The sequence below is a fragment of the Cnephaeus nilssonii genome (assembly GCF_951640355.1).
Source record: "Cnephaeus nilssonii genome assembly, chromosome: 9".
Lineage (NCBI taxonomy): Eukaryota > Metazoa > Chordata > Mammalia > Chiroptera > Vespertilionidae > Cnephaeus > Cnephaeus nilssonii.
In genome coordinates, this window is record NC_137080.1 from 88053130 (window position 1) to 88070646 (window position 17517).

Here is a 17517-nt window from a genome sequence, read left to right on the forward strand (position 1 = left end):
GTAATATTCCATTGTATATATGTGCCACAACTTTTTTATCCCCTCGTGTACTGATGAGTACTTGGGTTGCTTCTATAGCCATTGTAAATAATGCTGCAATGACCATAGGGATATATATATATATATATATATATATATATATATATATATATATCCATCCATCCATCCTCAGGCAAGAAAAACAAATAAATGAGATTACATCAAACTTTTAAGTTTTTGCACAGCAAAGGAAACCATCACAAAATAAAAAAGAACCTACTAAATGGTAAAACATATTCCCCAATGACACATCTGATAAGGGGTTAATATCCCAAACTTATAAAGAACTCATACTACTCAACACTGAAAAAACAAACAATCCAATTTTTAAAATGGGTAAAGGATCTGAATACACACTTCTCCAAAGAGGACATACAGATGGCCAATAGACACATGAAAAGATGCTCAGTGTCACTAATCATCAGACAAATGCAAATTAAAACCACAATGAGATATCACCTCACACCTGTTAGAGTGTCTGTCATCAATAAACCAACAAACAACAAGTGTTGGTGAGGATGTGGCAAAAAGGGAACCCTAAAGCACTGTTGGTGGGAATGCAGATTAGTGCGGCCACTATGGAAAACAGTGTGGAGTTTTCTCAAAAGGTTAAAAAGGGACCTGCCTTACGACCCAGTGACTACACTTCTGGAGATTTATCCAAAGATACCCAAAACACTAATTCAACATTAGTCTTGACAATAATTTTTTTTAAAATTTGAAACCCAAAGCTCAAGCACCAAAAGCAAAAATCAACAAGTAGGACTACATCCAACTACGTCTATAGCAAAAGAAACAATCAACAAAACGAAGAGGCAACTATTTTCAACCTATCTATCAGATAAGTAGTTAATATCTAAAATATATTTTAAAACTCATTAATATTATTAATATAACAAAAATTAAAAATAGCAAAAAATAAATCAAAATGGGCAAGAGAATAAAAATTTTTCCAAAGAAGAAATACAAATGGCCAAGGTACATGAAAAGGTGTTCAACAGCTTTAATCCTCAGGGAAATGCAATTCGAAACCACAATGAGATATCTCCTTAGGATGTTAGGATGGTGGTTATCAAAAAGGCAAGGGACACAAGTGTTGACAGGATGTGAAGAGAAGGGAATTCTTGTGTACTGTTGGTGGGAGTATAAATTGGTGCAGCCATTATGAAAAACAGGATGGAGTTTTCTTAAAAAATGAAAAAGAAAACAACCATATCATCCAACAAACTCACTGTTGAATATATATCGAATGGAAAAGAAATCACTATCTCCAAGAAATATTGGCACTCCCGTGTTAATTGCAGCAATATTCACAATAGCCAAAGCCTGGAAAAACCTAAGTGTCCACTGAATGGATAAAGAAGATGTGTACCCAAGACACACACACACACACACACACACACACACACACACACACACACACGGGAATACTATGCAGCCATGAAAAAGAAGGAATTCCTGCCCTTTGTGACAACGTGGATGGAACTTGAGAGCGTGATGCTAAGTGAATTAAATCAGACAGAGAAAGACAAATATCATATGTTCTTACATGCGGAATCTGAAAAACCTAACTCCTGGAAATAGAGACTAAAATGGTGGTTGCCAGGGACTACAGGTAGGAAAAAATGGGAGATGTTGGTCAAAGGGTACAAACTTCTAGTTATAAGATGAGTAAGTTCTGGGGATCTAATGTTCGGCATGGTCATTATAGTTAGCAATGTTTTATCATATACATGTGAAAGTTGTTAAGGGAATATAGCTTAAATGTTATCACTCCAAAAGAAATGGTAATTATGTGGGGTGATGGTCAGGCTAACGAAAAGTATTGTGGCAATCATTTCACATCAAATCATCACATTGTACACTTTCAACTTGCATATGTTGTATGTCAATCATATCTTAGTAAGGCTGAAAAGAATAAGACATTATGTAAAAACCAAGGTCATTTTAATAAAGTTTGTAATAATGTATCAATATTGATTCATTAGTTGTGATAAATGACAAGAGGGGAACATTGGGGAAAGTGGGTGGGAGGTATATGTGAACTCTTTGTACTATCTTTGCAACTTTTCTGTAAATATAAAACCATCCTAAAATTTAAATACCCAACTTTTAACAAAGAAAATATTTAAGATGCCTGGCCCCATTTTTGTTGCGGGTCTTTTCTGAGAGAATAAGATCATTATGCTAATGTTCTTGGGTCAAAAATTAAATCTATCTAGATGCACATATATACAAACATTTCTATAGATGTCTTCAATAGTGGTGAATCTGGTGGCTGCTTTTATAATATGAGCTATTTAATACAAATGCAATTAGCCTATTTTGATGTTAACAGTGTGTCATTTCTTCTTGTAGTGTCCTGACCGGTTACAATGGCACCATCTTTGCATATGGGCAAACAGGCAGCGGTAAGACCTTCACCATCACGGGTGGGGCAGAGCGCTACAGCGACAGAGGCATTATCCCAAGGACGCTGTCGTACATTTTTGAGGAATCGCAAAAGGTATAGAACTATAAGTTCATTTTGTATTTGATATATTCAGCAGAAATTTATTGTGCGCAAAATAGTTATTTTGACATTTATTATATTGTATCAAAATGAGAAAGTATTATTGTGCAATATTTCTGTCCTTTAGATTGAAGGGGAGTTTGGGAATTTGCTGACAAAGCAGAAATTGAGAAGGTGCCTCTCATTAAAGGGATGCTGTTCCAGCAAAGGCTCAGAGGGAGTTCCTCTGACACACACATAGGTTAAAAGAACAGACAACACATTTTACAACTAATGTTTTTTTATTCTTCATTAATAAACTGAAGAATGCCCTTTTGCCAAAACAGACCTTTATTTTAGCTGCTAAAGCACTGAATAGGACAATGTGATTGTCCCCTTATCACACTTTTAATAGAAGCCCACATGAATTTACTGGAATAAAAGTCCTATTGCAATTAATCTACACTAATAAAAGAGTAATATGCAAATTGACCATACCTTCACGACACCCACCAGCCAACCAGGAGTGAGTATGCAAATTAACACAACAAAGATGGCAGGTTATTTTGCATATGCAGGCGGGGGAGGAATGCGGGGCGACGATGCAGGTGTTCTGCACTTCCCTAGCCGCTCCGGGCCTCTGGGCAGCGTGGGAAGGCAAAAAGGCGGCTCTGGCCAGAGCGAAGGCAGTGCCAGCAGCCAGAGTAAGGAAGGCCCATTCTTGCACAAATCTTCGTGCATCGGGCCTCTAGTATTTCTATAAAGACAAATTCCCTATCTATATTATAAGCATCATTTATTGTGTGGCTCCAACTGCCACTTGCTTTATAAGTATTTAATACAACATACAATACAACTAACAATGTAGGAATCCTTATCCCCATTTTATATTTGGGAAAACTAAGTCTCAGATTAAATGTCTTTCTCTGGGTCCTTGTAAGTAGCTGGTCTGGAGGTCCATGCCAGGAGTGTGTGTGCTTTTTGTCTCCATGCGCGCTGCCCAGGCTGGATCTGCAATGCTGGTTGTATCTAAACACATTCTCTACTGTGAGCCACTTCTCCGGGCTTCAGCTCTCCTCTGTGCGAGCAGGGAGTGAGTCGTACTAGAGGATCTCCACTGTCCCTAGCAGTTCCAACAAGTGCTTGGTTGTCCTAGTTCTGTATAACCAATGTCCTAACTAGGTCAGTGTAACAGTCATCGCAACATTTCTCAACTGTATGCTGTTTGCATTTTAAGTTGCAACAATGAGAAGAAATCGCTGAGATCTGCATAATTCTAGTTTCCATCCATAAAGTAGCAATTACCCATTAGTTCAGCTCATCTCTCACTAGCTCACACATTCCAACTCTGCATGCCAGAATATTAGGAACAGAACGAGTTGACTATAGTGTATATGTTGGATCCAAATCCCTTCTTTTCATTTACTCATTTATTTCTGACATTGGCTGCTTTGTTTTTTCCCAGATTTCACAAACTGGGAATATGATTTGTCATGGTGCTTATTGCTGTGGCCTGATGTGGAAGCCTAGTGTCTAGGAGAGATCATGGGAGTCGGTGCAGGCCAGCCTGCTTCTACTGGCAGCAGGTGGACCTGGGCAGTTTCTTAAAGGTCCAGGATGTGGGGCTTCTCTGAGAGCTGAGCTTACTGTGCTTAAAGACATTGCCCAGTTCTTGGCACATAGTGTATGCTCAATACGTGATTGTTATTATTGCAGCTGTCAATATCCACATACAGCAGGTCGTCGGATAGCGTCCTTTCCTTCAGCAGGTACATTATAACGCTGATAGATGCCATAGGAACTTAACTCTTGTTTATGTCAATTGGCCTCTGGTACAATTGGTTTAGTTATACGTTATTTCTCTTAAAGCCACAGAACCTAATGATGACATGGAGGACTTCTTGTGCTATATATGCATATAGACAAAATATCCCTGACCAATTTCAAATAATCCTTTGGAACGCAGAACAAATAAAGCCATTTCCCCTGATGAAGTTAAACAGAATAAACAAATCCTTTCCTAATAGAAAATATATGTCTCTTTGTAAATTTTGTCTATGGCTATCAAAATACAAATATATATATATATATACACACACAGTTCTAAAAGTCTACCTGTCTCCCCAGTACCTGCCATGTGTCAGGTTCATTGTTTTACGTGTTTATCATTGGCATGACTCTAAATCCCATTTCATCCTGAGTGATCCTGAGTTTGGAGAGCGGCCATCGGACCAATTTACAGCCAGGACCACTCTCTGTAAACGGACAATTTCCACGATGGGGGAGCAGCACGTTCGTTGTAATCTAACTGAGCTGCGGCAAAGCAAGGCAGAGGCAGCTGGAGGGCATCGCAAAGAGTCCAGAAAGTGCAGCCGGGACATGCAGCCAGGTGCTCGGCTGTCCCCAGTCATAGCCTTAGAGACCCCGTGAGCTCTCTAGGATCCTTGAATAAAACATTTGACGTATGCGGAGTATTTATTCCGAGATAAACTAAGAGCGAGTACATACTGGGCCCTAAAGTGCCTGTGAAAGCACATTCTCAAGGATTTTAAAAGAAGAAAATTGAGTCCATTATTTTAGAAATCACTGCTCATTCTTTTAGCGTACTGTGAGGCTCAGACTTGTTTGGGGCCAAAGAGAAGGCTGTCTGCAGGCAACATGTGTGTTACATTACAATCCGGAGCACTGAGCGCAGGGCCTAAGGAAAGGCAGCTCCCACATCGCTCGGTGAATTCTACTCCAATGAAAGCCCAGAAACAGCAGAAGCTGGAGGCCAACCACGTTATCCCTGTCACCCCAGGCCGTGGGCCTGCCGTCTTCCTGACTTCTTCTCATCCCTTCTAATTTCTGAAAAGAGAGAGTTTCTCCAGTGTAAATGGACATACAAGTTAGCTGTTCTTTCTGCCTCTTCCCCTTTCTTTTTATATTAACATACTGAATTCTCCATTTGAAGTTTTGGAAATAATCAAAATAATGACAACACCAACAATAATAGCAGTGACAGCTACAGTTTATTGTAGTTTATTACAGACCACACATTTTGGTTGTATTTTAAATATAGAGCTCTATTTTTCTCACAACAGATCTGCAAGATGAGGGTTACTATCCCCATTTTCAACTGAGGATAAGGGTATAAATGACAGAGCCCATATTTAAACCTTGTCTTTTGTCTGATGCTATGAGTTCAGAGGAGTATGCTCAAATCTCAAACCATAATCTATGGAATATTTAAGATATCTTCAGATAAGTTTTAGAAACATGTTGCAATGGCCTATAATGTGCTCTGAGAATCTTATAGAGAGAAACAGCATATACAGGGTGGGGCAAAAGTGGGTTTACAATTGTCTGTTGGAAAATAATACAATAATCTACACTAATAAAAGATAAACATGCAAATTAACCACCACTCCGCTATGCCCACAAGCCAATCATGAGCAAGTATGCAAATTAACCCAACCAAGATGGCGGCTGGCCACGGAGCTGGAGCAAGCAGGAGGCTTGGGTTGCCCCGGCAATGGAGAAAGCCAAGCTTCCTGCCCGCCCTGGCCTCCGCTCAAGGCTACAAAGTTTCAATTATAGAAGATAAATAAATCCTAGATACCTGCTTCCAATCAGCCTTGGCCTCCGCTCAAGGAGGTGCTGAAAAAAAAAAAAGAAAAAGGAAAAAAGGAGGGGCTGGGACCTTGGGTCACCGGGGGGTGATCAGGCCAGGATGGGATGGCAGGGGCCATTAGGGGTAAGCAGACCAGCAGGGGGGCCAGTTGGGGGTGAGCAGGTCATCAGTAGGGGTCAGTTGGAGGTGATCAGGACAGCGGGGGTGCAGTTTGGAGTGAGCAGGCCAGCAGGGGGGCAGTTGGGGTGAGCAGGCCAGTGGGGAAGGAAAGTGGGGTGAGAAGGCCAGCAGGGAGGGCAGTTGGGCGTGAGCAGGCTGGCAGGGGGGCAGTTGGGGACAAGCAGGTTGGTGGCAGGGGGCAGTTGGGGGCGAGCAGGCCGGCAGGCAGAGTGGTTAGGGGCAATCAGGCAGGCAGGCAGGTGAGCGGTTAGGAGCCAGCAGTCCCGGATTGTGAGAGGGATGTCTGACTGCCGGTTTAGGCCAATCCCTGTAAACCGGCAGTAGGACATCCTTCAAGGGGTCCCAGATTGGAGAGGGTACAGGCCGGGCTGAGGAACACACTTCCCCCCTCCCACCCATCCCCCGTGCACGAATTTTGTGCACAGGGCCACTAGTTAATAAATAATAATGCAAGAATAAACTCTGTTTCACATACTCACAACTGTAAACCTACTTTTGCCCACCCTGTATGTGTGGATGATGGATCAGTTTTTCCATGAGTATTTCATGGAATGTTTTAGGAAACATGCATTAGGATAAAGGCCACACAGAGTCTATCTAGTATTTATCGTCTCTGATGACTGCACTAAGCCAAACTTCAACCCAAAGGATTATGTTGGAATGGTGCCTTCACTGCACTAGGATGCTAGTGTAACTCATGGATCACTTGCAGGAGAAGCAGCCGGAGACACCGACATGGGTTGTGTTTCCAGTGTGCAGTTGGGAAAAATTTTTTTGTGTGGAGATTCAGTCCATGCCGTCACCTTCACAGAGCAGGAGAACATGAGATTTCAGCTGTGGCTTGAACATTTTACTACAGTCATGGGCTGGCTGAAACTTCCTGTAATTTTCCATGTATTAGTTTGTTTTAGTGAAATGGTGGTATCTTTATTTCAGTAGTTTGAGCCATTTCAGGACCAGAGAATTGTATTAATTTTAATGTGAAGAACATGTAGGAACTCATTATCCAGCTTCCTTACTTTAATGCTACGGCAACTGAGGCCTGACCTAGCAGGGCTCACAGCTGGTAGGACTAGGACTCCAGCTTCTCTCCCCATCTCTGCGACTGGTCCTCTCTCCCCTTGAAAGACGCCTGGTAAATGGGTTGTCTTGGATGTGGGTGAGAATTAACCAGGAAGGTCATCTTAAGTAAACCCTCTCGGAACATTCACTATGACAACCTGCTGACCTCTGGCACAGGTGCAAACATGTTCCCCTATTATGACAAACAGGTGCTGTCATTTGTTATTTTGTATTAAAAACTGAACTCGGAAGTTTCTCAAGAACTGAAAAAGTCCCTGTTTCATTCCACTGCAGTGCGAGTGGGGTTTTTTTGTTTTTTTGGTTTTTTTTTTTGTTTTGTTTTGTTTTGTTTTTGTCTGTTGACAGAGCTAAGACAAGAACCACAGAACCAGTCCGCTCAACTTTTTATCCTAATTTCATTGACACCTATGCCATTGCATTTCAGCATGGCCCACAGAAAATACCTCTCTATTCAGTAGCAGAACAGTCCTGATTTGCCACTTGGGCCAGAAAAATTAACCGGGTAAAGTATAGGCAGTGGACTGGTAATGTCCACTCTGTGATTACCTAATTGACCTAAACCATTTCTGTCCCCTGAATTAACTTTACATTAGCTAATTATTGTCCATTATCTATTTGTCCTTAGAAAGTTTGAATATTAGAAAAGTTTAAAAAGACTTGTGATTAAGGATGAAAACTCTTTTGCTACTGAAGTTTTTAAACCAAAGTAACAATTCTGTGATCTTTTATGAATAGACTGTTCACAGAATGTAAATTTGTTTTTTCTTAGTAACCTTTCTTTTTTTGGTCTGGAAAGTAAAAAATGGTGCTATAGAGTTTTGCAACCACGTTAGCTAATTGTAAATGTGTATTGCGTTTTACGTATTACGTGGAACCAATATAAAGTAACAAACTGAAGTTGCTTGTAATCATAGGTATTGGCCATTAAAAAAGAAAAAAGCTTTGTGCTTATGATAGCTGGCAACTTGAAAGTGTCACGAACCAAAAATGTAAACCACACATAGTGAGAGAGAAACTGTGAGGAAGCTACACGATCAACGTGTTCATCTTCCTCTGAGCTGAATCGTTATTAGAGCCATTAAATAACGTCTCTCCCTTTTCCTATCAGGACAGCAGCAAAATATACACAACGCACATTTCTTACTTGGAAATCTACAATGAATGTGGTTATGATCTCTTGGATCCAAGACACGAAGCCTCCAGTTTGGAAGACTTGCCGTGAGTAGCAGAACAACAAAGAACGGGGAAAATTACTTTCAGATGTTTCCTGCAATTGTTTTCTCTGAAACTTTTGCATGTTTCTGGTCTCCACTATAATTAACAAACACTGGATAACAGAATCTTTTTGTGGTATAATGGATATTTTCTCACTAGTGATAGGAACTAAAATAGCTTAGAGCTCACTTTTTGGGAAAATCTCTTGGAGTTGGTAGAGGGAGAGCAGTGAGTGTCCTGGGAGTGTGAGCTGAGAGGACTGATGGGACCAGGCAGTCCCACTCAGCTCCTGCCCTATGGAACCCTTCACCCCTCCGATTGGCCTTTCTCTGAAGAAGGCGTTTAACTTAGGCTTCCAGCAGCAATGAGAGAATCTGAAAGAGAGAAAATGCCAGAGGAGCAAAAAGAGCTTCTTGACTATCATTAAGACTAACAGTGACAATCATTTGGTCACGATTGGCACTGATGGTTTCGTGACCCACCTATAAATAGAGTCTTCAGAGCTTATCTAATAATAGAGTAAGTTACCCTGCCAGCATTTCTATAACATTACTCACTGCTTGTTTGAATATCTGCCTAAATTAGACATATGTTAATTGGTAACTGCATATACTTTGTCCAGACATCTTCATATATCAGAAGATGCCAGAGCCAAGAAAACACACTTTAATATTCTTCTTATTAAATATTCTAAAACAATTTAAAAATATATTAATCCTCTACCAAAAAAAGATCAGCAACCAGTTGTTTAATTTGTAAACCATCTTTATATATATTCTCCCATTATTGTTTGAATGTTTTTACATATCATCTCTTTTGTGTTTATAGTATTCATTAGAGAAAGTTAGAAAAGGGGATGTTTGTCGGTACAATAAATATTTGTATAAAAATTAAAGGAAAGGGAAAGAAAAGGATTGAGAGGAAGGAAAAATTACTTACTTCGTGGAAGAAATTGGCCTTAAAGAAACTATTGGAATTACATTTATAGAAAGGTAAAAGTTTCCTATCACTACTAAAAAAATATCCACTATATTACAAAAAGATTCTGTTGTCCAGTATTCATTAATTACCATTGCCACCAGAAAGAGTGGCTTCACACACTCTTGACCTGGGAGCAGCTCTCACTGAAGTCCTGCCTGTCTAGTTCCCTGGTTTCATTCTTGTGAGCTGACATATACCAAACTCTCTGGGTACCATCCAAAAAGGTAGAACTCTCCTCGTAGGAACAACAGCATTAAAGATACGAGGCGAGGTTGGAAAGGCCAGGTGTTGAGGATTTGTGTGAAGTAAAAGCCAGCTTCTGAGGGACTCAGACAAGAGGCTTTGGTGAGAGATTGCTCTTCATTTTAACAGGTGACTTGTTGTTTTCTAGCTCCAGTACGACCTATATACCTCCATGCTAAATCTCACTTAAAACTACATTGAACAAGTCATGTCTACACTGAGGAACTTAAACCAGCTTAGCAATAATCCAGAAGTGAAGGGCTTGGCTATAATGAACATGAAGGAAGAGATGTAACATGTAAGGAGAGATATGCAACAATAAATAAGTGAGAAATGAAATTCATGGATTATGCTCACCACCCTGGCTTTGATTGGATTTGAAGAGAAGGTGAATCGTGTAGGTTGGTGCCCTCCTCATTTTTCTGGTTGAGGAAAGGAAGCTGTAAGAGGCGTGACTTGCCCAGGGTTTCAAAACTAATTGGTTAATGGTAGAGCAAGGATGGAAAAGTAGAGCTCTTGCCTTCATGCCAGTGTAGCAAAGAGAGCTTCAAGATCTTAGTGCGGGGTATAGAGAACTAAGGAGTCGTGGCCCTAAAAAGGAGCTCCATTAGGAAACCTGACTGGGTGGGGTGGCCTTCCTATACATGATGTCGGAGTGCCAGACTAAAGTCCATCGATTTGCAAATGTGACTATAGTTGTTTTTATTTTTATTTATTTTTATTTTATTTTATTGTTTAAAGTATTACAAAGAGTAGTACATATGTCTCCTTCCCCCCCGCCCCCCATTGACCTTTCCCCGGCCTCTCCTACCCCCCGGCACATGCCCTAACCCCCACCCCCAGAGTCTTGCGTCCATTGGTTATGCTTATAGGCATGCATACAAGTCCTTCGGTTGGTCTCTTATCTCCCTCGCTCCTACCCTCCCCAGCCTTCCTGCTGTAGTTTGACAGTCTGTTTGATGCTTCTCTGCCTCTGTATCTATTTTTGTTCATCAGTTTATAATGTTCTTTATTATCCATAAATGAGTGAGATCATGCGATATTTTTCTTTCACTGACTGGCTTATTTCACTTAGCATAATGCTCTCCAGTTCCATCCATGCTGTTGCAAATGGTAAGAATTCCTTCCTTTTTACAGCAGCGTAGTATTCCATTGTGTAGATGTACCACAGTTTTCTAGCAATGAGTTTTTAGATACAATACCAAAGCATGATATGTGAAAGAAAAAATAGCTTCATAACTTCATGAAGTTCAACTTATCTGGCATGACTTACCTTAAACTGACCTTGTATTTATTATTTTTGTTACCCAGCTATGGATTCAGCCTTTCTATAAGAAACCCTGTTTTTGTTGTTATTGTTTCCAATATATTTAAACTAAAAAAACAACAACAAACAAACACAAAAAAAACAGTTTACCCATTCCTTCCACCCCCACCTCTGGCAACCCTAATCTGTTCTTTGTGTCTATGAAAATTTACAACACAAAGAATGACCCCTAATGTAAATTATGGACCTATAGTTAATAAAACTACAATAACAAAAGGAATGACTTATTGATACATGTAACAACTTGAGTGAATCTCCAGGGTGAGTGAAAAAGCCATTCCCAAAAGGCTAAGTGCTGTATGATATTATTTGCAAATCTATCTAAAAACATTTATGTAATATCTTTAAATGGCAAAGTTACAGAAATAGATAACAGATTCGTGGTTGAAGGAATTAGGGAGGGAATTGGGGATGGTTCTCCAGGCCAGTGCGGGATCCTTGTGGTGATGGGCTATTCTGTATTTTGACTGTGGCTGTGGATACACAAAACTGCCTGCGTGACACAAACACACACAAGTACAAGAAAAACTGAAACGTCTGAATAGGTCAGTGGATTGTGTCAATGCCATTGTCCTGGTTGTGATACCTCGGATACAGGTACATGGGATCTCTCTGCATTATATCTTACAGCTGCACGTGGACCTATAATTATCATACAATAAAAAGTTTAATTAAAAGTAATTGGCTCCTCTGTCAAATATTAATTGACCATAGAGGCATGAGTAGATTTCTGGGCTCTCTGTTCTGTTCCACTGATCTATATGCCTGTTCTTGTGCCTGTACCAGGCTGATTTGATTACAGTGGCCTTGTGCTATGGTTTGATATCCAGTATTGTGATCCCTCCAACTTTGTTCTTCTTTCTCAAGATTGCTGAGGCTGTTCTGGGTCTTTTTTGGTTCCATATAAATTTTTAGAATATTTTTTCTAGATCTATGAAATATGTCATGGGTATTTTAATAGGGATTGCATTGAATCTCTAGATTGTTTTGGGTAGTAGACATTTTAATGATATTAATTCTAACAATCCATGAACATGGTATGTGCTTCCACTTATTTGTATCTTCCTCAGTTTCATTCTTTAATGTCCCATACTTTTACCTCCTTGGTTAAATTTATTCCAAGTACCTTATTTTGTTGTTGTTGTTGTAATAGTAAATGAGATTGTTTCTTAGTTTCTCTTTCTGATAATTCATTATTGGTGTATAGAAATGCCATTGATTTCTGGATATGGTATTTATTTTGTATCCTGCTACTTTGCCAAATTCAAAACAATATGGAGTTTCTTCAAAAATTAAAAATGGAACTGCCTTTTGATCCAGCAATCCCACTTTTGGGAATATATCCTAAGACTCCTGAAACACCAATCAGAAAGAATATATGCACCCCTATGCTTATAGGAGCATTGTTTACAATAGCCAAGATCAAGAAACAGCACAAGTGTCCATCAATAGATGAACAGATAAAAAAGCTGCGGTACATTTGCACAATGGGACACTATGCATCTGTAAAAAGGAAGGATCTCTTACCTTTTGCGACAGCATGAAATAAGCCAGTCAGAGAAAGACAAGTACCAAAAGGTCTCACTTATATGTGGAATCTAATGAACAAAATGAAGTGACAAACAAACTAGAAACAGAAGTATGGATACAGAGAACAGACTGACAGCTGTCAGAGAGTAAGGGGGTGGGGCAGACAGGATGAAAGAAGGTAAAGGGAATAGCCAAAAACTTATATGCATAGTGCATAGACACAGGTAAGAATGTAGTGAGGGCCAGAGGAGGGGAGGGTGGGTCTGGGTGGAGAGGAACAAAGAGAGGGAGCAATGGGGAACATCTGTAATAATGTCAACACTAAAAATAAAATATAACTTTAAAAAGTAATTGACCGTATATTTATATAGAGAGATATATGTATATACACACATATGTGTATTAAGTCTATTCTTTATTTAGTAATTTAAATGAAAATAGAACCTCTGTTTTTGAAAACTCTTTATATCATATGCTATAAAAAGAATATAGTTAGAATCTAAGTGTGTCTCATGAAGTAAAACAGTATAACTGCTAGTCTCCACTGTAGGGAAAATAGTCACCTTACTTTGGTGTAATTTTAGTATTCCTAAATAGGGACATGTATTCCATTTAAGGTTCCAAAGTTGGTCATGGTTATTATTGTTACAAAGAAAGTCAGTAGACTTCAGAATCTAGTATTGAAATGTTGGCTGTGTTGTGTTTTTTAAGTAATTTGTCATCAAAGGAAAAAAAGAGTTAACAAATGTTAAATTTAATTCACCAGGTTTCTAATACCTAATCAATATAAAACACTGCAAAGCGCCCCAAGAGTTACAAAAAGGATTAATGCTCAGCCTCTGCCCTCAGGGCTTTAGTCTAGTCGTGTTGAATCACTCAGTTATTCAGTAAACATTTCTTGAGATCCAACTTTGCTCCACACACTGTGCTGGGCACTGAGTTTACTAACTTAAGTCTTTGCTCTCCTGGAACCCATCGAGTGGGCAACACTAATACAGAACAGCATAAGGAGGAATATGAGCAGCATCGTAAGAGAGGCACCAGAATGACAAGCACTTACAGGAGAAAGAAACCACATCAGGTTGTGCGACCAGGGAGAGATTCATGGAGAAGGTGACAGGTGAAGTAGCCCCTGAGGGGGCATAGGAAGGGCAGTGGGGTGTGGCGTCCATGTGGAAACACGGTAGTGAACTTGATGTGTGTAGCTCTTTCTGTGACAGTTACGGACCTGTGGGACTGGGACCAGTCAGGGAGTAGGTGAGAACAGTAAGACTGGAAAGATGAGTGCGAGGATTGGACAGTCAAGGTGTAGCCCTGGGCAGCCTGAGTAGCATCAGTCAGATCTTTGGTTTCTGATGACTAATTTGCATCTTGTTAAATGTCTTCAACTATCCAAAAATTCAATCTGAAAACACAAGGTCAATTGTAATCGACTGAACGATACATAGACTAACTTCTATGAATGTTTCAGAGCAGGGAGATAAGTATGCTACCTGCAAACCTTTATCACCTGGTCCAGGTGATCCCTCTGATCTATCTGATGTGACCTTTCCTCTTAGTCACCTAGATTTTGTTCTGAAGACTCTTCCCCACATGTCCTCTCTCTAGGCCAGAAGTTCTCAACCTGTGGGTTGCAACCCCTTTGGGGGTCAAACGACCCTTTCACAGGGGTCGCCTAAGACATCCTGCATATCAGATATTTACATTACAATTCATAACAGTAGCAAAATTACAGTTATGAAGTATCAACGAAAATAATTTTATGGTTGGAGGTCACCACAACATGAGGAACTGTATTAAAGGGTCGTGGCATTAGGAAGGTTGAGAACCACTGCTCTAGGCGGACTCAGCACTGCTCCCACCTCAGCAGCACTGCCAGCTCTTAGCTCAATCAGATCTCTGGTCTTGGCATATGCCAGTAAATTAGGAAACCATTGAGGGTCATGGGAGCAGAGACCCTGGTGTGAAAGGACTGAACTGGGCTATGACAGAAAAATGATTGGTTGATGTGGGCTCACATTGGTTGATGTGAGACTACGGCAGCTCTAAGTCATCTGCATGCCTTCTCCAGAATGTCATGTAGCTATAATCATACAGTATGTAGCCTTTTCACTTAGTAATATCCATGGCTTAATAGCTCACTTCTTTTTAATGTTGAATAATATCCCATTGTTTGGATGTACCAAGTTTATTTATTAATTTACCTACTGAAGGACATCTTGGCTGCCTCCAAGTTTTTTAAGTGATGAATACAGCTGCTGTAAACGTCCATGTACAGGTTTTTTGAGAACATGGTTTTCAACCCCTTTTAGGTAAATATAAAGGAGCACAATTTCTGGATCATATGGTAAAATATGTTTTGTAAAAAACAGCCAAACTATCTTCCAAAGTGGCTGTACCATTTTGCATTCCCACCAGCAATGTATGAGAGTTCCTGTTGCTCCACAGCCTCACCAGTTTGATGTTCTTAATGTTCCAGATGTTGGCCATTTCTATAGGTGTGTAGTACTATCTCATTGTTGTTTTCATTTACATTTCCCTGATGACATATCATGTAGAGCATATTTTCATATGCTTATTTTCCATCTATGTATCTTCTTTGGTGAGGTGTCTGTTCAGATCTTTTCCTTATTTCTTACTTGGGTTGTTTGTTTTTGTATTGTTGAGTTTTAAGAGTTCTTTTTATATTTGGGATAACAGTCTTTTATTGGCTGTGTCTTTTACAAATGTTTTCTCCAAGTCTGTGGCTTATCTCCTAATTCTGCTGACATTATCTTTTGTGGAACCAATGTTTTTAATTTTAATGAAATCCACTTTATCAGTTATTTCTTTCAGGAATCATGTCTTCCCTGTTGTATCTAAAAAGGCATCACCATACCCCAGGTTATCTAGGTTTTTCTCTGTTACCTTGTAGTATTTTAATAGTTTTACATTTTACATTTAGATCTATGATCCATTTTGAGTTCATTTTTGTGAAAAATGTAAGGTCTATGTCTACATTAATCTATTTGCATGTTCAGTGTTTTAGCACCATTTGATGAAGAGACTGTCTTTGCTTCATCGTATTGCCTTTGATCCATTTGAAAGATCAGCTGACCATATTTATGTGGGTCTATTTCTGTTCCATTGATCTATGTAAGTATTTTTGTTGTTTTGTTGTTGTTAATCCTCACTCGAGGATATTTTTCCATTGATTTTTAGAGAGAATGGAAGAGAGAGGAAAAGATAGAGAGAAACATCGATGTGAGAGAAATACATCAATTGGTTGCCTCCTGTACAAGCCCTGACCAGGGCCCCTGGCCGGGGAGGAGTCTGCAACTGAGGTGCATGCCCTTGACCAGAATCAAACCCAGGACCCTTTAGTCCACAGGCCGACGCTCTATCCACTGAGCCAAACCAGCTAGGGTAAGATCTATGTAAGTCTTAAAGTTGGTAGTGTTGGTCCTCCAATTTTGTTCTTCAATATTTATTTGCTATTCTGCATCTTTTGCCTCTCTATATAAACTCAAATTATTTTGTCAATATCCACAAAATACCTTGCTGTGATTTTTATTGGGATTACATTGAATCCATATATCAAGTTGGAAAGAACTGATATCTGTACAATATTGAGTCTTTCTATCCATGAACATGGAATATCTCTCCATTTATTTAGTTCCTCTTCTATTTCTTTCACCAGAGTTTTGTAGTTTTCTTCCCATAGATCTTGTGCATATTTTGTTAGATTTATACCTAATTATTTCATTTTGTTGGGTGCTAATGTAAATGGTATTTTGTTTTTTATTTCAATTGCCACCCAGTCATTGCTGGTATATAAGAGAGCAATTGGCTTTGTATATTAACCTTGTAGTCTACATTGTTGCTATAATCACAATTCCAGCAGCTTTTTTCCCCCTTTAATTCTTTTAGATTTTCTACATAGATGATTATGCCATCTGTCAACAAAGACAGTTTTATTTCTTCCTTCCAATTCATATACCTTTTTTTCTTCCTTTCTTTCTTTTTCTTTTCTCTTTCTTTCTTCCTTCCTTCCTCCCTCCCTCCCTTTCCTTCTTTCTTTCTTTCTTTCTTTCTTTCTTTCTTTCTTTCTTTCTTTCTTTCTTTCTTTCTTTCTTTTTCTTCTTCTTCTTCTTCTTCTTCTTCTTCTTCTTCTTCTTCTTCTTCTTCTTCTTCTTCTTCTTCTTCTTCTTCCTCTTCTTCTTCTTCTTCTTCCTCTTCTCCTCCTCCTCCTTCTCCTTCTTCTTCTTCTTTTTTTTTTTTTTTTGGCATTATTGCATCAGTGAAGATTTCCAGTACAAAGTTGAAGAGCAGTGGTGAGAGAGGACATCCTTGCCTTATATCTGATCTTAGTGGGAATGCTTTGAGTTCCTCACCATTTGGTGGGATGTTAGCTGTATGTCTTTGTAATAGTCTTTATCATGTTGAGAATGTTCCTCTACATTCCTAGTCTACTGAAAGTTTGTATCATGAATGGGTGTCAGATTTTGTCAAATGGTTTTGCTGTATCTACTAGTATTGATATGGTTATGTGATTTTTCTTTTTTCAGTGTGTTGATGTGATGGATTATATAATTGATTTTTGAATGTTGAACTAGCTTTGTATACCTGAAATAAATTTCACTTGATTGTGGTTTATAATTATCGTTATATGTTATTGGATTCGATTTGCTAATATTTTGTTGAGGATTTTTGCATCTATTTTCATTAGAAATATTGGTCTATAATTATCTTTTCTTGTGCTGTGTTTGTCTAGTTTTGGTATTAGCGTAATGCTGGCCTCACAGAAAGACTTAGAAAGTATTACTTTTGCTTCTA

At 39.2% G+C, this 17517-nt stretch overlaps 1 protein-coding gene across 1 annotated transcript in view; it reads left to right on the forward strand.

Moving 5' to 3' along the window:
* KIF6 (kinesin family member 6) overlaps window positions 1-17517 on the forward strand; it is a gene marked incomplete at its 3' end in the record, with an annotated part of 382214 nt that overhangs the window by 82208 nt on the left and 282489 nt on the right. The window contains exons 4-5 of the mRNA XM_079781145.1: window positions 2398-2545; window positions 8515-8624. Of these exons, the coding sequence (XP_079637271.1) occupies window positions 2398-2545; window positions 8515-8624 (258 nt within the window). The remainder of the gene's footprint in view (window positions 1-2397; window positions 2546-8514; window positions 8625-17517) is intronic.